Source organism: Cyprinus carpio, chromosome A4, assembly GCF_018340385.1.
Source record: "Cyprinus carpio isolate SPL01 chromosome A4, ASM1834038v1, whole genome shotgun sequence".
Classification (NCBI taxonomy): domain Eukaryota; kingdom Metazoa; phylum Chordata; class Actinopteri; order Cypriniformes; family Cyprinidae; genus Cyprinus; species Cyprinus carpio.
Window position 1 is genome coordinate 3963063 of NC_056575.1, and position 15280 is coordinate 3978342.

A 15280-nucleotide genomic window follows, 5' to 3' on the forward strand; every position below is an offset into this window, starting at 1 on the left:
CACAGCCAAAGGTTTTAACACCTTATTGCTTATTTCATTTTCTGTCTGTCTTGATTTTTTGTCAGGCATTGACTGATCATGAATTTATTATTTTCTGTTTTGGTGTACTTTTAGCTTGTTGAATGGTGTCATCATGACACACAGTTTAAAAAGAACCATGACTTTGAGTCTCTTTTTAAGATGTTATGCAAGTTATGGAATAATAATTTAATTATTATATATATAATTAAATTATATCATAACTAACATAACATCTTAAAAAGAGACTAAAAAACATGATTATTTTTAAACCAATTAAATAATTATATATACAGTATATTCAGTATATTTCAGTTGGTTTAATTATATATATATATATATATATATATATATATATATATATATAATTAAAACAAATGAAATATATTGAATGCATGAAGGCATACTGTAGGCCTATAGCTGTAGGAGCTTTTTAAAAATAATTTTAATTAATTTAGTTTTGATGAATTGTTAGAAAGTGGTCTTTCATAATTGTTGGGAAAAAAAATTATATAACCAATTTTAACCAATATAACCAATATTTTTAACCAATTATATCCAATATAATAAAAATATACTATATTATCGACCATAGAGATCCCATTTTCATTCAATCCAAAAGAATTCACAATATTGAAATTAGTAAAAACGATACAATTTTGTTGTTTTATGCGAGCAATTTCTAAATCACAATTTCTTTTATCATTGAGCATTAGTAGTTGCTGAATTATCAAGGTCTTGTTGAAGTTGTTTTTAGTTATTTTTCAGTTTTTGCTGTTTATTGATAACTTTTGTCTCTTTTCAGTCACTATGCTGTTGTTTTTGAGCTTCATTTTGCTTCTAGGTGAGAAACATATAAAGACATAATGATTTTTATACTGTACAAACTATATATTTTTATCAGCTAATTCCCTAATAAATGACAGACTAATGGTCAATTTTGTCATTTGGTATGATTTACAAGCTGTTTTATCTTTGTGGGACATCTGGGTTTACCTGGATCCCAACATAGGGTTTTCCTGGAACACAAATCACACTATTTAATTATTAAAGCAAATGGTGCATGTGACTCCCCTCAACCTTTTGTGTTTTTCAAACAGACAGTGTGGTAAATGCAGCCGTCAGTAAAATCAATGTGATAAGTGACGTTCCGGTGAGGTTGGTGGATGGTACTAATGCTTGTTCCGGAAGGGTCGAAATTTACAAGGACAGCGAATGGGGCACCATTTGTGACGAAGGGCTGGGCAATATTGAAGGCAACTTGGTCTGCTTTGAGGCAGGTTGCGGTCCTCTCATATCCATACAGCCTAGTGCTTTCTTTGGGGAGGGTTCGGGATCGCTGCTGACGGATAACCTAAACTGTGTCGGTAATGAGAGCTCGGTGCTCGACTGCAATTGGGGGAACCAGACCGATGTGTGTGACCACACGAAAGATGTTGGAGTCATCTGTGACTGTAGGTTACATTCATATTATTATCATAATCATACATTATTTAAAACATTCTTAAAAATAAAGGTTCCAAAAGGGGGGCTCTGTAAAGAGTCAGTAAAGACTCTGTAAAGTTTTTTTCCACTCTAAAGACCCTTTTGTGGAATGAAAAGATTCTATGTTTAAGAACACTTTTCACAATGTGAAGAAAATTAAGAAAAATAACTTTCCACTTTAAAGACCCTTTTGTGGAATGGCAAGGTTCCATGGATGTTAAAGGTTTTTCATGGAACTACAGATTTCAATAAAGAACCTTTTTTTTAAGAGTGAAAAAGAATGTTTATTTTTAAGAGTGAAAGAACTTATGGAACTTTTCATTTAGACACCCTTAGGTTACAAGGCGGCAGTGGCATGTGTTCAGGGAGAGTGGAAATTTTCCACAACAGACAGTGGGGAACGGTCTGCGACACCACCTGGGATCTCCCGGACTCATTGGTGGTGTGTAAAGAACGTGGCTGTGGATATCCAATAGCTTTATACTACAATGCTTATTTTGAGCAGGGAACAGGTCCAGTATGGATGGATGGCATCAGCTGCATTGGTCGTGAGAGTTTGCTGAAAGATTGTGTGTTTAAGGGCTGGGGAGTGACCAGTTGCACACATGCTGATGATGCTGGGGTCACTTGCTCAGGTAATTATGATCACTTGAACCCGAAATGAAACCAAAGAAATACACTGGGAATGTTTGCACTAGGGCTGGGTGATATGGCCAAAAAAATTATCATGATACAATTTTTCATATCAGTCAATATAGATACATACATTTAAAATCTTGATTTCTTTCAAGTTTAAAGGCATATTTTTGCTCCTAAGTAGAAACCAGGACCCGAATTCACAAAATCTTACCACAAAGAGTTCTCCTACATAGCATTAAAAGTTTTTAGCTAAGAGTTTTTTCTTAAAACCTATTCACAAAGCTGCTGAGACAAACTTTTACTAAGGAATAGAGAGAAGTCTTAAGCTAAGAGTAAGGGCGGGTATGACCTTGTTGCTATGGATGATGTCAGCATACTTAACTATGCACACAGTGATTGGCTGATAGTCTCTGTCAGAGATTTATTCATAGAAATATTGTAGAGTGCAAAATGATGTTGCCATTTTCAAATTAAAATAAAAATGTTAATTGCCACATTCAAATAAAGATTTTTTTTAATGCAGGCTAAGTGTCACTAATTAAACAAGTAGGCTATATATTCAGCTAATTGTCAGCCTCTTATATGTATGCTTCTCATAAACAATTTGTCAATATGTATTAGGGCTGCCCTCGACTAGAGATTTTTCTGGTCGACTAGAAGTCATTCATTTTAAGCATTAGTCGACTATTAGTCAGACTTTTATTAATAAACGATATAAATCATAATAATGAGCCTTTAATTGCCTACATAGCCTAATAAGCGCTCAAGCGCAAGCAATATATAATACTTACAAATTTGTTAGGGAAAAACAGCAAGTACGCTGCATTAACGTTTTAATTTATTGTAGCATAATAATTTATTGTTACACTAGTGCTTTCTGTTTTCGGTTTACGAGATGAAGTCTGCAACAGTGACTCATCTCCGCAGCACCTGTATGCATGTTTCATACGGATTACATAATGTGAGAATATTTGTTTTCTGTTTGAATTGGTTCATTTAAAAGTTTCACTTTCTATAGATATATTTTTCATGTCTGTAATAAGGCAAGCATCCACAGAGTTTTGAAGTGACACGCTCAAGTTCACAGAGTCCAAGACGGCAGAAAGCGCATCATGTTTGCTTTAATTATTTTACAAAAGCGCAACATTTCGTTGCTATTCTGAATGCACATGAATAAACATAGAGTCTTGACAGATACAAAAGATGCATTAGTCTTATCTGTATGACCAAAAATGATGAAGTATTTTAAGAGCAAATGATCGCAGCGGCGCCTTCATCTGTCATGCAGTAGCCCAAGTGCGCTACAGTTCAGCTTCACACAAACATGCAGACTTTTTTCTAGGCTAATATTTGATTAAGCTGTCATGTAAAGTTGCTACTACATACATATCTCAGATGATAAGCTATATTTGAGGTCGATGAATGTTAGGTGAGCATATGGATGTTCTGCCCAATGTACTATATTACCACATAGACCAGCCATTAACGATTTTTCCGTCACGGATTGAGTGATTTCGCCACTTCATGTGGAATTTTTTTTTTTTCTGCGACTAAGCGACTAATAACATTTTGGTAATATGCATATAAACAGCCTTTTAATTAGCAGAATAATCATGGCAGATAGCAAGACATGCAAACATAAAAAAAAACACTGGCCGTGACAACAGCTATATATTAAGGATATTATCAAACAATTGGAGTTGGGATAACATCCAAACCAAAGCCGATATCTTTTTAAAAGCTCATTATCGTCAAATGTTTCTAAAATGTTTATATTCCGAGGTAGATTGCTGGCAACAGCCATTTTAAGATAATTCAGATTTGGTCTTAGTGACTTAGGAGTCCTCTTTACTACTCCTAACGTTTCTCAGATTAAGGAGCTAGTTTTAGCACTAAAACAATTTGTGAAATACTCTTTGAGCAAAAATTTTGGAGTCCTAAATTTAGGACTGACACGCCCACTATTTTTAAGATTTTCTCCTAAATCGGCAAGTTAGGAGCTACTTTTAGCCTTAAGATGTTTTGTGAATACGGGCCCAGACCGCTAATTGTGGTTTTATATGGAGAAACCATATGATGGCAATCTGTAGATTCAAAAGTAGTGTTTCTCCTGTTTGTCAGCGCTGTTTCATCTGACTGTAAACTTGTTTAAATCACAGAGTCATTTGTGTTCTTCGCTGAATTCAAGCGTTTTGGGTTTTGCCCTGTTTTGTTCTGCTTTTGGCGCATAAACACTAAATCGAATATTTGTCGAACTCGTTTCATCATTTTACACACACTGATTTCTTTTAATCCGAATGAATCCAATCCAATTGTAGATTCTGAAAGTTCTGTTTATACATTTTAAAACCAAACAGTAATTTAAAGGTGCTGTATGTAAGTTTTTGACTGCGCTAAAGCATAAAAATACCATTTGTTTGCAGACATTTAGGAACATGTTAAGTTCAAATACTTGTTTTTGTTTTATGTTATATGTTTTACAAACATATTTGTAAAAATTTAAATGCATGTAAATTTATTTTAATAAGGTAAAACATATGCATCACAGCATGTGCGCAAGGTATTTTTAAATCTGATTTGAGGTAGTCGCATTAAAGCATTGACAAATCAGTTTATTTCAGGTGTACACCACCCCTTGAAGGCTTTGATGGTTCAGTAGCTCAATCCAAATATTAATTGGGATCAAGCTCAAATGGACCAAATGAGGTGTTTACATGAAGACATTTCAGTTCAGTTGATGGCTCAGTTGGACTGAAAAGTCTTCATGTACAACTCAACTGATCCAGTTAAGCTCACTCTGAATTCATTTTTGATTAAAATCCTCAAACATCCTCCTTTCTCTTTTTTAGAGTTTAGGCTTGCAGATGGACTAAACACTTGCTCCGGGAGGGTGGAGGTCATCTATGAAAATTTTGGGTGGGGAACTGTTTTGGACAATGGCTGGAATGTGTTGGGTGGAGATGTGATCTGCAGACAGATGGGTTGTGGAAGTGCACTGAGTGTGAATGGTGGATCTGCTTTTGGGAAGGGTTTAGGTACGGCATGGATGTATAATACCACATGCACGGGAACTGAAATCTCCCTGAAAAGTTGTATTTCAGGCTATGAGAAAAAGAGTTTGCACAACAATGATGCAGGAGTGGTCTGCAGAGGTAAGTGTGAGCGACAAACGGTGAACTATGATGATTATGCCAAGACCGCACGTCAAATGCAATGTGATTTCATCTGAATTTTTCTTCTTTCAGAGGTGAAACTTGTAAACAGCCAAAGCGTTTGTCATGGCACAGTGCAGGTTCGTTATAGTGGAGATTGGGGAACAATATGTCACTACAATTGGGATCTACTGGACGGTATTGTGTTGTGCCGAGAACTCGGCTGTGGTCCTCTTAAAGAGGCATACACCTCAGCTTATTTTGGGAACGGTACTGGGGAAATAATGATGGATAATGTTCTGTGTACCGGCAGTGAGTCCTCACTGAAGGAGTGCAGTCACTCTACGTCTGTAAACAGCCTCTGTACACATTCACAGGATGCTGGGGTAGACTGTGGAGGTAAATTCAAACAAAAAGAGGTTTGAAATGAACAAATGTACTTATATATGAATATGTTGCACATGTTTGTAACCAGTAACACCTAGTTTTGTTGCAAGAAAAGATTAGGAACATTTTGAAAACTGCATATTTCAGAGCAAGTTGTCACACTTTTTACCGTAAACCTTAAAATCTTGATTACAAACAAGCTTTTGGACGTTTCCACCATTATGGGCCGTTTTAAAATTTGATCATATTTGCATTGTCATTTACTCCAATAGAAAAAAAGGGGGGAGGGGGCACACAGTAGAATTTCTGACTTTCCACAAGTGAAAAAATTATAAAAATAAATAAATAACAGAGATACATTGATCGAGAGAGAATGATGTCAAATTTGCTGTCATTCTCTCAGCGTTTGCATTAGAAACACTCACGCAGTAGCGTTAACTAATTTTCTGTAATTTAATAATTTAAGTGTACTGTTATATATGTACACTACTTTTTTAAATAATACAATTATGAAAAAATGAATAGATTTACAATGTTAATAACTGTGAAACAAAAACAAACATTTTCTGTGACAACATGCCCCTATAGTGTTTTAAAATGGGAATTTGCCTTAATAAAATATAGTTATAATAATTTATATGTGTATATAAATCAAATATAAAACAATTAATACATAATAACAACAATTAACAATTAAATATGTGTAAGGTGCTTTGGCCATCAAATTGAAACTAAATAATTTATAAATTGTATACAAACGTGACAACCTGCTCTGACCTGAAATATATGTATACAGTATACATATGAATTGAGTATATACAGTTATTTTTACATGAATGCCATTTGAGATGTGTTGTCACTTACTCTGTCTCTCAGAAGTGAGATTGGTAGATGGAAACAGCATTTGTTCTGGAAGGGTGGAGGTTCTTAAAAACAATCAGTGGGGAACTGTTTGTGGTGACAGCTGGGATATGACTGACGCTGCAGTAGTCTGTAGAGAGCTGGGCTGTGGAAGTCCATTAGAGGTAAACAAAGGTGCTTTTGGAAGCGGTATTGGACCAATATGGATGGATGATGTGAAATGTACAGGCACTGAGTCAACATTGAAGAACTGCGGGTCAAACGGATGGGGAGTTCATAACTGTGTGCATGCAAACGATGCAGGCGTTGTCTGTCGAGGTGAACTTCCTGACAGCATTTTCTTACTTTTTTACATGTATATATTTTCAAAATATAAATCCATGTATGACAACTTTAATGTTTTAATTAGGGCTGCATTAATTTTAATCGGACAAGTATCCAATATTATAGATTGCAACTGGATTTGGTGCAGTTTGTAACATTCAAAAGTAAAAAAAAAAATATATATATATATATTTTTTACATACAGAGTAAAAAACAAGACAAAAATAATAAATATTACTAGTGTAATCAGGGTTATTATAGTTAACTAAAACTATAATCTTTAAAAACTGTTTACTTGAAATGAAATTTAACTGAAATAAAATAGAAATTTCAGCTAGTTGCCAAAGCAAAATTTCTCATTTTCATTAAGTTTAACTTCAGTTTACATAAAATAAGTAATAACAAAACTGAAATAAAAATGAATAAAAACTATGCAGACAATGAAAAAGCAAAAACGATGGGATAACTGGGATAATAAAATGACAAAAACAAAACCACAATTTAACTTAGATTAAAATAAAAACAAAATATAAAAATAAAAACGAATTATGTATTATTATTATTAACTATAAAAATATCTCAGTGATACTAAAATAACACTAATTGTAATATTTCATTGTAAAGAATATAATAATAATAATAAATTTGAAAACACTGAATTATGAGCTGCTTGTGTATAAATGGACACTGTGTTGCGCTTCCTTTTGAAACACCAGCACATATCTTATCGATTTAAATTGCAGCCTTTGTGATTTGATAATCACATCATGTAATATTATAATTTTGAATCGTGCAGCCCTACTGTTTATTATTACAATTATAATCAGTAATTAAATTCTGTTACATATACATTGAATTATCATTGTCTGATATTATTAATGCATGCATAGAGATGGATCAGGAACTCTTCTGTCTTCTTTTTAGAGGTACGGTTGGTGAATACGAACAACACATGTCAGGGCACAGTGCAGGTGTATCATGACGGCCGGTGGGGAACAGTGTGCCACAACAGCTGGGATATCGCAGATGGTTTAGTGCTCTGTAGAGAGCTGGGCTGTGGTGGGAATGCCGAGCCCTTGGCAGGTGCATATTTTGGGGCTGGTGATGGGCCAATATGGATGGATTCACTCAGATGTAATGGTGATGAGACGAACCTGAGGAAATGCCAGTTTGGAGGGTGGGGAAACCATCAATGCATTCATGCATATGATGCAGGAATCATCTGCAGAGGTGTGTCCATGTCCAAACCATACAGTATTCCAGTCCTCTATGGCAGCTTGTTTTTTTTTTTTTTTTTTTTTTTTTTTACAATTCTTACAGTTTATATCTCACATTTCAGATTTTTTAATTACTAGATATAAACTCTGAATCATGAGCTGCTCACATGTAATTTAACACAGTGCTGCGCTTCACTCTGAAACACCTATGCGATCTGATAAATGCAGTTCTGTTAAATTTTATCTCTCGCTATTCTGAGAAAAAAGTCAGAACTGAAAAAAAGTGTCATTTTTATTTTTTGGTGAAAAAAAAAAACTAATAAAAAAAGTTAAATTTAAACTCAGAATTCTGTGGAAATTTTTTAGAATTGCTAGATATAAACTCAGAATTGCGATTAAAAGGCAGAATTCTGAGTTTATTTTTTATTTAAAAAAACTGCAAATGTAAACTCAATACTGAGGAAAAAGACAGAATTGCTATATGTAAACTTTGATATGTAGAATTGTGAGAAAAGGGGAGAATTCTGAGTGTATATCTTGACAATTCTGGATTTTTCCCCTCAAGAGTTCTGAGTTTACATTTCTAAATTCAATTCTGAGAAAAATTCTGAATTGTGAAATGAAAAGAAATTCAGAAATTACCGTTTTTTTTTTTCAAACAGGCTTCCATAGTTCTCTGAATGCATTTGCAAATATTAACCAAATGTATTTCTATGCAAACATAAAATAATATAGGTACAAAAACAATATCACATAATCAAATAGGCAACTCAGCTATAATAATGTTACAATAGTACATGGGGTATTATCACCATATCAAAATTTGATAAACAATATCTCTCTTTTACAGAAATTAAAAATGTGCTCAGGATTGAGGTGAATGCTGACTATGACGTAAACCCCAATGACCCTTCATACATGACAAAACTACTGGACAAAGTAACAAATATTTATAATTCAATTACATTTTTATTCATATGTCTATTGTTGTAACTGAGTGCCTGTTGTCTCGTTCATCTGAATTGCACAGCTCAAGGAAGAGCTCAAAAAGCATGGAAATTTCTCTGTCAAGTGGAGAACTCAGTTGGATGGGCAAGTGTTTCAGGAAAAGAAATTATTTGATCCCTGACAGGTTTGTAAACTCTTTCTGAATGGGCTTATTTTAAAGATACAGCTTGAATATAGAACTTCAGATCTTCATTCAAATTGTTGCAGGTCTGTTATTTCGACAGGAGCCATAGAAGAAATTACCTTTCACGACAAATTCAACAGAACTGTTCTTACAGAATCATCCTGATGATGAAGAAATTCTAGAAGTGTTTATATTTACGTTTAGTCATCTAGCAGGTGCTTTTGCTTTTATCCATAGCGATTTACAAAATGTTATACTAAAAAAAAATACTAAAATAGTTTTAAAATTTATACTATATACTAGAGTTTTAGTATATAGTATAAAATTATATACTAAAAAGGTTTAATATATTTTACAGCATATGAAATAAAGCATACTATGAAGAACATTTGTTTAGGTTGCAGCAGGACATGACAGTGAATGTCTGTAATCATTTTGCATGCATTGATGCTTCTGTGTCACTGGCCATTGTTTTATTACTTTCTTGGTTGGAAGTGAAAGGATAATAAAAAATTAAAACTGATTTTCTTTACATATTAAATGTTTATTTGCTTTCTGATTTAATATATTTCATATATTTATACACCAACCTCCTAAAATAAGTCCCATAATTTGCTTAACTGTGTATTCATTTATATGGCGTTACATTTCATTACATAAACAAATGTTTCCAGAGTAAAGCAGATTAATCAAATTTTTGGAAAATTCTAGTAAATAAATTGAATGAATGAATGAATGCATGAATAAAATAAATAAATAAAATTCTGTTATTCCATGTTTTTCTTTTCCTGACTTTTCTCCAGGACATTATATTTATTTTGCATTTATAGTGTTTTCATTATTGTAGAGTGAAGCAACAGAAAGATTAGCATTAGTTATAATTGGGATTTGACAGTGTGCAAGAGGTGCTTGTACACCCAAAATCCTGCCGCTTGTATGTGTACAACTCTTAGTAGCAGTTATAAATATTATAAACATTAATATATGTCATTAGCCATATATAGTAAATCTTATGCATGCACTAAGGTAAGCCACATGACTTCGGTCGCCGTGATTTTGCCAAGTAAGACATGTTCCTAGATCCTGGATCAACATTACTGTCCAAAAATATAGACTAAACCTAACCCTACCCTTAATTTATTCCTAAAATCAGTGTGAAATGATAGCTGATTAACAAGGATGCAGAAGCACAAAACCCTGATCGTAAGCCTAAAACAGATATTTCCTGAAACGTTATCCCTCAATTCTGATTGGTTAGCTGGAATGTTGTTCCAGGATCAACAAGGATGTTGATCCAGGAACATGTTGTACTTGGTGAAATCATGGTCACCCATGACTTCTCCCTGCTTTCACACTCAACATTACCCTACCTTTCAGAAGCACCTGTCAGCTTTAAAACTCATTTGTCATCACCAACAGCAAAAATCGTCATCTTTTGTATTCATATCCAAATTTTGAAGGCATTTTTAGATGTACTTCAGGGTGTTTTGCAAGTAGACTGCTGATGCCGCTCTAAGGTGGAGGCAGGGCGTGGCGGTTGAGATTTAGAAAAACTAATGAGGTCATAACTTGCTGATATTAGTGTAATAATAAGTCCAAACTAATGTCCAAACTAAAATTAAATAAATAAATAAATCTCACTCCTTCTTGAAGCCCTGACTGTGTGGCTACCTACTTCACAAGGTATGCCTCAGCCCTGCCTGTGAATATAACAGGTTTATAATTAAAATCAACAATGCATAAATATTTACATATATTGCACATTTTACATGGAAGAGACTCCCAACACCTCCAAGTTTACAAACCTGTGGCTGTTCTCTGCTGGTGAAATACCTGCTCATCAGGCTGTATTCTCCAATTCACACTATACTTCCCTTTACTTTCAACCACATGCCTTATCTGTGAAAATCAGGGAAACTATATTAAGAAAACACTCAAGCTAGAGTGATTACACATATTGAGCACACTTTTTGTCCTTTCACTTTATCAAAAGTTTTAAACTTTATCTTTTTATTTATAATTTATCTATTATCTATTTTTATTGCAAAGATTGTTTGATAAAAATTACCGTATCCAAAAGCTTATTCTTGATATCTGGATCATTGAGATTGACTCCACTCTTGGCCTTCACCACAATCCTCACCACAACTTTTCTGACAGTTGCTTTTTAATTGAAACATTGACAAGGAAGAATGATTTGTCATAATGACATCTAGTCATTGCATTTGTCAGGAAAACGTAAATGTAAATGGGATATATACATAATTCTTAACCCTCCTTCTGTGTTAGGGGTCCAACAGACATTTCAGTCGATCTGCCAAAAATACACTATGGAAAATGCTACAGCTTTATGTTAAATCAGAAAATATCTACTGTGGCTTATCTGATACAAAAAAAAAAAAAAAAAGAAAAGAAAAGAAAAAAAGAAACTGAATAATTCCCATCTGTTTTTATTGTTATTTTAATAGCGTTAAAGGTTTGTTTGTCCCACACATCTTTTTGTTTAGAGGTGCAAAGTATAAATAGCATGTGTAAATTGTTGCTATTTGTACCTTTGCATGCACCCTAAATATTCACCAATTTTTAAGAAGAAATGAATAGTTTAACCAGTATTTAATCAGTTTGATAATCGAGTGTGGGTCAATCTGACCCCAACACAACAGAAGTGTTAAGCTATACATCATTTGAGAAGCTCATATGTAAGTTGATCTTACTTTGGCATGAAACTCCTGCATGAAGCCCATCCAAACAACTGCTCACACTCCATCCAGTAAAAGGACATTCCTGCACTGTCAACTCATTTCCCGTACAGGCCAGTTGATCCATCCATATTTGCCCTGAAGGTTGCACATACGCTCTCAGTTCTGCAGTGTCTCCACAGTAAAGCTCTTGACACAACACTGTAGCATCTGCTAGATCCCAGCCCGAGTGACACACTGCACCCCACTGCTCATTATACAGAATCTGAACTCTGCCATCACACTCACTGGAACCATCGACCAGCTTCACATCTGTTGAAAGAGTTTTACATGTTAACATTTGCACTCTTCAAGAGCCATCTGTGCCCATCAGATGTTTAAAACAGAGAGCCGACAAAAATCTTTAAAAAATGCAATTGATTTTCTAAGAATCACTAAGTTCTGTTCATGGATGAGCTAATGATTTATTAACATAGTAGAATGAAGCAGGGTGATGCTGAAAGCTGTTGAAGCGAAACACGGCTGCTGAACGAGCGTGACATTTAAACGCATAACATAATTAAAGCATCTTTGGTGAAATCGAGGGGTTATGACGTCACTGGCAGGCGACACAATGACACTATGGACACGGTCCGTGTCACTAGTTAATATTGCTTATTTCTCTGTATTTAAAAATTCTTCGAAACATTTGGGATAATGTAAGGTACACAAGTCAGCAAAATATATAACACTGTTCTAGTGGTTTTTGGATATTTTAATAAAAAAATCTTACATATTGTACTTTTAAGTTATCTATAATTCCAGCATTATCAATTTTGAATTTTTAAACATGTAAATTTGAGCTCTGACTAAACCAAAGTTTACTGACTTAAAAGAATACTTCACCAAAAATGGCAATTCTGTTAGTTGAACTAAATCTTGAATGCAATGGTAACACTTTATACGATCCCATTAGTTAACGTTAGTTATGAGCAACATATTTTTATAGTATATCTTTATTTAATCTTCAATTAAAAATACAAAACTCTTAAAAAATAAATGTTCCAAAAGAAGGTTTTGATGCAATAGAAAAAACATTTTTGGTGTAAAGAACATTAATAATCTAAAGAACCTTCTTCTGCTATTAAGAACTTTTTTGTGGGATGGAAAGGTTCTATAGATGTTAAAGGTTCTTCATGGAACCATCAATGCCAGTAAAGAACCTTTATTTGAACTATTCAGTTAGTTCATGTCAACTGAGGATCATGAAATAATATTAACAGATACAACTTTTGATTTTAATGTTTTAGTAAATGCTGGAATGAATATTAACTAAAATGAATGGATGGTTTAGAAATATTTTTCATTGTTACTAATGCACTTAATGTTAATGCAACCTTATCATTATGTGTTATTATCAATGAAGTGTAAGTTGCTTTGGATAAAAGTGTCTACCAAATATCTGGCCCTTCTCTGATCTTGAACTGCTGTTGGTTTACATAAAAACAACAACTGCATATGATTTGGAATGGCGTGGGTAAATAATGCGTAATAATAGAATTTCTCTGTGAACGCTAGTTTCTAAGCAACATGCAAAATGTATCCAACATATTTTAACTCACTTTTACAGGTGACTCCAGCGTCTTTTAAATGTTCACAGCTCTGTATTCCCCATTTTGTTGATGTACAGTTCACAAGTGAAGCCTCCATCCCAGTACACTGTACATCACCCATCCATACTGATCCTACACCTGGTCCAAAATAAGCAGCACTCTTTGCCTCAATCACATTCCCACAATTCAGTTCTCTACACACCACTGCAGCATCTGTTTGATCCCAGCCATCATCACACACTGTTCCCCACTGACCATCATGAAGAACCTCCACTCGTCCAGAACAAGAGTTAGCGCCATTTATCAACCTAATAAAGGCTAACAATAAAACAGAGTAAAGGATTAGAAAAGCTTGGTTCTATTTAGTGTATGCAATATTTACATAGCTTTCATCCACCTTGACAGGTGACTCCAGCATCTTTTAAATGTTCGCAGCTCTGTATTCCCCATTTTGTTGATGTACAGTTCACAAGTGAAGCCTCAGTCCCAGTACACTGTACATCACCCATCCATACTGGTCCTACACCTGGTCCAAAATAAGCAGCACTCTTTGCCTCAATCACATTCCCACAATTCAGGTCTCTACACACCACTGCAGCATCTGTTTGATCCCAGCCATCATCACACACTGTTCCCCACTGACCATCATGAAGAACCTCCACTCGTCCAGAACAAGAGTCAGCGCCATTTATCAACCTAATATAGTCTAACATAAAAACAGAGAGTAAGGGATTAGAAATGTTTAGTTCTATTCAGTATATGCAATATTTACATAGCTTTCATCCACCTTCACAGATGACTCCAGCGTCTTCTGAATGCACACAGTTATGTATTCCCCAACCAAGTGTCTTACAGTCCATCAGTGAAGACTCCGTGCCATTGCAATTTACATTATCCATCCATATTTCTCCTGAACCTTCTCCAAAATAAGCAACACTCTTTGCCTCAATCACATTCCCACAACCAATCTCTCTACACACCACTGTAGCATCTGTTTGATCCCAGTAATCATCACACACTGTTCCCCACTGACCATCATGAAGAACCTCCACTCGCCCAGAGCAAAAACCGATACCATTTGTCAACCTCAGAAAAGATTCGACTGGAGGTCCATTTCCGAAATCTGTATGAATTATAAAACACGTTATGGGCATCTATAACATACTTCTTAAACTTCAATAACATACTACAATCATTTAAAATCTTCTTCATACCCAATATGAGAATGAGCCACAAAGAATTTTGAAACATTGTGCCCTGAAAGAAATATGAAATTATTACTTTGACTTTCTTGAGTTAAAAATCCGAAAAGTATGCAACTTCAATGTTTTTATTGTTTAAAAGTAGGTTTTGCACATTTCTGACAAAATATCTGCACATTTATTTTTTCCAACCAGGTACCCTATTTTTATTGTGCATACTATTTCAACAGAGTACAATTTCATAATTTAGTAACTACAAATTACACAATTAATTAACAAAAAGAGAGCGATTTTTGAAAAGCAAACAAAATCAACTACACCAGAAATAATCATAAATGTTATCAGTATCTAATAAAATACAGTATCTGATAAAATCTGTAAACTAAAGAAAATGATTCATTATTAGATTTCTTTAACCTGTTAATATGGCAGTTCCTTCAGAAGCGTCTTTGTCTCTGTGACGGCGTCAGCTCGAGTTAAGGAGGTTTCAAGATGATTTCATTTAGTTGTAGAATCAGTTGAGGTCTTGGCTCCTCCCCTCCGATTTCCTTACAGGACAATGATCAACATCA

At 34.4% G+C, this 15280-nt stretch overlaps 2 protein-coding genes and 1 long non-coding RNA gene across 3 annotated transcripts; 1 reads left to right on the top strand and 2 right to left on the bottom strand.

The window, feature by feature from the left end:
• The first annotated feature begins 6551 nt into the window (after positions 1-6551).
• si:dkey-14d8.21 (soluble scavenger receptor cysteine-rich domain-containing protein SSC5D) lies at positions 6552-9404 on the top strand. Its single transcript, XM_042748030.1, has 5 exons — positions 6552-6860; positions 7791-8096; positions 8934-9022; positions 9114-9215; positions 9299-9404. The coding sequence occupies exons 1-4, from the start codon at positions 6653-6655 to the stop codon at positions 9210-9212; spliced, it is 702 nt and encodes a 233-aa protein (XP_042603964.1). The 5' UTR covers positions 6552-6652; the 3' UTR covers positions 9213-9215; positions 9299-9404.
• Positions 9405-10529: 1125 nt separating this feature from the next.
• On the bottom strand, positions 10530-12215 carry LOC122141364. The gene is made up of 3 exons (XR_006157752.1): positions 11930-12215; positions 11284-11378; positions 10530-11114 (listed from the first exon to the last, which is right to left on the bottom strand). It is a non-coding gene; the product is annotated as an uncharacterized LOC122141364 (long non-coding RNA).
• Positions 12216-13447: 1232 nt separating this feature from the next.
• LOC122141249 (scavenger receptor cysteine-rich domain-containing group B protein-like) lies at positions 13448-14742 on the bottom strand. The gene is given in 1 exon segment (XM_042747964.1): positions 13448-14742. A coding segment is annotated over 1 exon segment (765 nt). The 5' UTR covers positions 14661-14742; the 3' UTR covers positions 13448-13895.
• Between the last annotated feature and the right edge of the window lie 538 nt (positions 14743-15280).

Excerpts from the sequence above, each read along its gene's own strand:
- si:dkey-14d8.21 (XM_042748030.1), top strand. The coding sequence starts at position 6,653 with ATGACTGACGCTGCAGTAGTCTGTAGAGAGCTGGGCTGTGGAAGTCCA. Across the intron at positions 6,861-7,790 it reads TGCAGGCGTTGTCTGTCGAG|AGGTACGGTTGGTGAATACG; the intron begins GTGAACTTCCTG and ends TCTTCTTTTTAG. Across the intron at positions 9,023-9,113 it reads TGACAAAACTACTGGACAAA|CTCAAGGAAGAGCTCAAAAA; the intron begins GTAACAAATATT and ends TGAATTGCACAG.